Below are 5155 nucleotides of genomic sequence, written 5' to 3'. Positions count from 1 at the left end.
CCAGCCCAACATCCAGAGAGGCAGTCGCACCAATCGATTTGGCCACGGCCTTTGCGCAAACAGTAGGAGGTGGAGACTCTGATGCCTTTGTAGCACCCAGCCTCCAACCTCTGCTGACTTTGGGTTGGATGAACTGAGAGAGAGCCTCCACATACTGTGTATAATCCATAGCATAGCATTCCTGTAGGCTGTAGTTTTTTCCTGCGGGATAGTTTCTGGGTCATTAAGTGGTTTCAGTATTATCCTCATGAGGCATAAAGCCTCCTGCCCTTTGATGGGGTGATGTTAGTTCATAACTAGATGGACTGCATATTGTTTCTGCATTCAGCTGACTGGTGCTGGCTGGCTTGTGTTTCTACCTGGATGGCCATGCTCAGACAGCGGGTGGGGCATTAGCAGCATGAAGGACTGAGGAGGAAGCTGAGTTATGTGTCCGTCCTGGCCAGCTCAGCACTCTCCCACAGCCCATTAGGGCCTAAATGATCTTACCTTGTCAGCATTAATCTCTTTCAGATTAGCAATGGTAGAAGGCTTGCCCTTTAAAAGGTATTTTTAAAAACAGTGGTGCTATAATTTTACATTTACATTTTAGTCATTTAGCAGACAGTCTTATCCAGAGCGACTTACAGTTAGTGAGTGCATACATTTTCATACTGGTGCCCCGTGGGAATCGAACCCACAACCCTGGCGTTGCAAGCGCCAAGCTCTACCAACTGAGCTACACGGGGCCTATGAAGGGTGGGGTGGATTAGGGGAGGGCTACATAAAGGGATCGTTCCAGGGGTTTGGCCCTAATCTGACCTCTGGGATGATGCAATATCTGAACCCATCAAAAGCATTCAGGGGTAAAGCAGCGTGTAGCTTTGCCTAGTTGGCATGCACCGGATCACAAGTTGGCATCAGAAATATTCAATAATGTGAACCCGGTGACCCGAAATCGAATGTCATAAAAATTTATCTGTATTAACTGTATTCTTAAATGGCTCATCATGTCATTTCTTTACTCGGCCAATCCTATTACAGTTGTCATGACATGATGTAGGTATATTATAGACTTGGCCAATATTTAGCTTACAATTTAATTAACTTTTTACATTGAATATTATACTTTACCCAAGTAAAATATGGGTTTGGTTTGGTCTAAATTGTCAAATGAAAGGACATTTGAGCTTTCTTTTAACATAAAAGCTACACTTTCAACTCCTCCTAGTAGATAGCCTCAAGGGATCATTGATTTAAACTGCATGAGGCTTTAACAGACCCTCTGTGGGAGCTGATGTTACCTTTGAAATGTTGCACACACACACTACTTGTTTGTTTTGGTGTTGTCACATTTCTTAACTCCAGTACCCGCTGTTTTCCCCTGTGTCTTTCAGCGTTCACCATGATGATCATCCTGGCTCTGATCCGTATTGGTAAAGGCCGGGGCGAAGGCCACCCCCGTATGGCCCAGATCTCTGGGGTGCCAAACCTGTTTGGAGTGTGTGTCTACTCCTTCATGTGCCAGCACTCCCTGCCCTCCCTGGTGACGCCCATCTCTGATAAGAGGCGTGTGGGAACCCTGGTGGTGTGTGACTATGTCCTCATCCTTGGCTTCTACGGCCTGCTCTCCTTCACAGCCATCTTCTGCTTCGACAGCTCCCTGCTGCACGACATGTACACCCTCAACTTCACAGACAACTGTGACGTGCTGGACATCGCCGCGCTGCGCTACTTCCTGGGCCTCTTCCCCGTCTTCACCATCAGCACCAACTTCCCCATCATCGCAGTCACGCTGCGCAACAACTGGAAGACCCTCTTCCACCGTGACGGGGGCACCTACCCCTGGGTGGTGGACCGCATCGTCTTCCCCCTCATCACCCTGGTGCCGCCCATCATCGTGGCCTTCTGCACCCACAACCTGGAGTCCCTGGTGGGCATCACGGGTGCCTACGCTGGCACGGGCATTCAGTACGTCATCCCCGCCCTGCTGGTGTACTTCGGCCGGCGCCACCTGGAGCCCATGCTGGGCACGGACGAGGTCAACAAGCACCAGTCCCCGTTCCGCCACACTTTCTGGGTGTGGTTCGTAGTGGTGTGGGCTACCTTCTGCCTCATGTTTGTCACAGCCAACATCATCCTGGAGGACACCAAGAAATGAGGACACTGACTGACTGTGAAACACGGGTTTCTCTGTGTGGGTGTCTTGTATTTCTACGTTTTCTCTATCTGAGGCCTTACAGAACTTGGTACAGTTCGGACGGTGTGCCTTTTTATGCCGCTCTTGTAGCATGGGAAACCCTTGTAATTAAAGCGGTAATCAGCAGTTGAAACAATTATAAAGTATCCTCCCCGCCCCTGTTTCGGTAAAAAGCTAGAGGATGGGGCCATTATGTAAATGTAAACCGTTATCAAATTCATAGACAGAGCTATGCATGCAAGGAATAGCCATCCAGATATTCAAATTATAGTTTTAACCATGTTTTGAGGGTATATAGTGTTTATTTACATTTACTTTGTTTACAAACATTAGAGAACAACAAGCTTATATTCTAGGTTCTGATGGGGTTTGAGAGTTGAACAAAGCGGATGTGGCATTTATAAGTTATATTCTTCAAGAATCAATAGGTACATATCAGGGACCAAATATCTAGTGATTATAGTCCAGTATGAAAGGTGCTACCGTATGTAGCAACAAAAGGAAAAGGAAGAGGACCTGGTTCACTCTGTTCCAGTGTCCCTCTGTATAAAAATACAAGCTGGACAATCAAAGACCGTATTAGCAAGGCATTGCACTACACAACAGCACTGTTTTTTAAAAAGCATATACAAAGAGCTGGTCAACGAGACAGCGAATGGTAGCCATTTTGTCTTTTTGTCCCTTGTTTCCAAATGCCTCATTTAAATCCCAAATAACAACTGAGGGAAGGAAGGATAGAACAGGGAGGAGTCAGTGTTCCTCTGGACCTTCAGAAACAGTGTTCTAGCTAAACATGGCTAAAGACAGAATATGCTAAAACTATTGAGAGAGCTCAGTGGAGGAAAAAATGAACTTGGCATGGTAAAAAAAAAAAAAAGCGTGCTAAATGAATCAGCGATAATCAGTTTATTATGGCTGACATTTTTACATTCCTCATTGGTGGCTCTAGTTCTCTTCATCTTCCCCGTGAACAAGGAACCTTTGTCCATGACAGATCCCTGACTGATGGGCCTGTGGAAGAGCTCAGTCTCTGGTCATCAGGAGACTGATCTACACATACCACCCTCATGTTTTACTGTTCACCATCAAATCATCAGCCCTTCATCAGCTCCATGTCAGCACCTGACTGCTCTTTGTTGAACTTTGACCCCAGAAAGTTATCAATGGACACAGGAAGGTTTATCTTGGCTACATCATCAGGAGCTAACTGGTACGGTGCCTACTGTGCCCACTAAGACGCCTCTACGGTAGTCTCATTATATCTCTTTTTGCAATCACTGGTTTGCTCATACCATCTGTCTCATGTTCAATCGTAACGAGAATTTCTCAGCTGGCTGATTTGTTGTCAGCTCTTTACTTGAGGTTTTATTACAGTTTCCTGGTAGCTCAGTTTGATCTACTAATTAGATTTTACTTCCAGGCATGTGGGAACAGCCTCTTCGCCCCGAGCTCTGCTCATGCTAATGTCCGCTTCTGTCTCCTCATTGTCATGTCCTCTGGTTCTACACTCATATATATATATATATATATCTGCTCTATAGCATATATATATTATGTCCCATTATAGTCATCAAGTTTGGAGCCCAACTACAGGAGTCATACGTTGGTGAAGCTTCAACAGTATTGTTGGGGAATGTAAATGTTTTGTGGTGTAGGGTTCCATACTACACGGGCACATTTAGAACAGTATTTATCTTTTAGATGTAAGTGGTTGTAGCACAGTAATAGCTCAAGTGTATCGTTAGCTGCCTGTCATGAGCACACTCCTGGTCAAAAAGGGGAATACTTATTACCATTCACGGTTTGCACCCGCAACATTGCACAAGTTTGCACATAATTGCCTTAAGTTTTACCTTTTGTGTGTTTAACATAGACTTTTGCAAACTGTTTATCATGAAGATGTTTATAAGGGTTGATTATAAGGGTAGATAAGTATGGTATTTATCTAATACTAATCTAACAGTCTTCAATGGTATTCTTAACCCATCAATATATACAGCATGACACTATTTAAAAGGCATTAGACTAATAGTCATGCATTGTAGCATATTGATGGCAGTAGGGTATTGTTGAGGACTATTGAATGAGATACCTCTGCATGTTGTTGGTGTTGTGTGCAGTGATACTGTGTTAGGACAGAAAAGAAAGAGTGCTGACTATTTCTGTAACACTGCTTCTCTCAATCTTGTGTTCCTTCTCTTCAATATTGGGTTCCTTCTGGTAATTATAGTATACATCAGTGGAGGCTGGTGGGAGGATCTATAGGAAGACGGGCTCATTGTAATGGCATAAAAGGAACAGAGTCAAACATGGTTTCCATATGTTTGTGTTTGATACCGTTCCATTTATTCCATTCCAGCCATTACAATGAGCCCGTCCTCCTATAGCTCCTCCCACCAGCCTCCAGTGGTATACATTACATTTCTGCATGCAGCTCCTTCCAACATTCTGCAGCCAGTAGTCAGTTGTTCCTTTAAGGCTCCCACATTGTGATGGTGATAGTTGCTCTTCTTCTTTATCCTCTTCTTCTTTTCAATACAAATGTGCAATATGTTTTGAACTGGGTTGGGGAAGTAAGATTTCAAGCGAATATTTACTGTTTCTGAGAGTGTGTGTTTGTCTGTGTGTGTATACGTGTGTATGTTTTGTGTGTGTCAGTGTATGTGTCACTTTGAAAAGAGTTTAAATGTGTATGTCTGATGAATATTGTTTGGAGTTGTGAAATGTGCCTTTTTCCCGGGGTTATTGTTTCCATTAATGTGTTGACTGTGTTGTTTTTCCTGACTGTGTTTTGTTTTAAGCAGCCTGTCAAATATGATCTGCATGTAAGCCACTTCATTTAACTGACAACCAATATCTCCTCAAAATAAACTGGGAAATCCTTGTCTTCTAAAGTGTGGGTTCGCCTCTTGTCTTTGTGACTTTGAGACAATCTTGCAATATTAAAGGAGCTATATGTAATATTAACATTGTAAT

The 5155-nt window shown here is 43.8% G+C and overlaps 1 protein-coding gene across 1 annotated transcript; it reads left to right on the top strand.

The window, feature by feature from the left end:
* Positions 1–741: 741 nt before the first annotated feature.
* LOC123488881 (transmembrane protein 104-like) lies at positions 742–2793 on the top strand. Its single transcript, XM_045219621.1, has one exon. It carries the CDS (start codon positions 1277–1279, stop codon positions 2138–2140), a length of 864 nt encoding a protein of 287 aa, XP_045075556.1. The 5' UTR covers positions 742–1276; the 3' UTR covers positions 2141–2793.
* Positions 2794–5155: the final 2362 nt, after the last annotated feature.

This window comes from Coregonus clupeaformis, unplaced genomic scaffold, assembly GCF_020615455.1.
Source record: "Coregonus clupeaformis isolate EN_2021a unplaced genomic scaffold, ASM2061545v1 scaf2539, whole genome shotgun sequence".
Lineage (NCBI taxonomy): Eukaryota > Metazoa > Chordata > Actinopteri > Salmoniformes > Salmonidae > Coregonus > Coregonus clupeaformis.
This window is presented reverse-complemented; position numbering and strand designations above follow the sequence as displayed.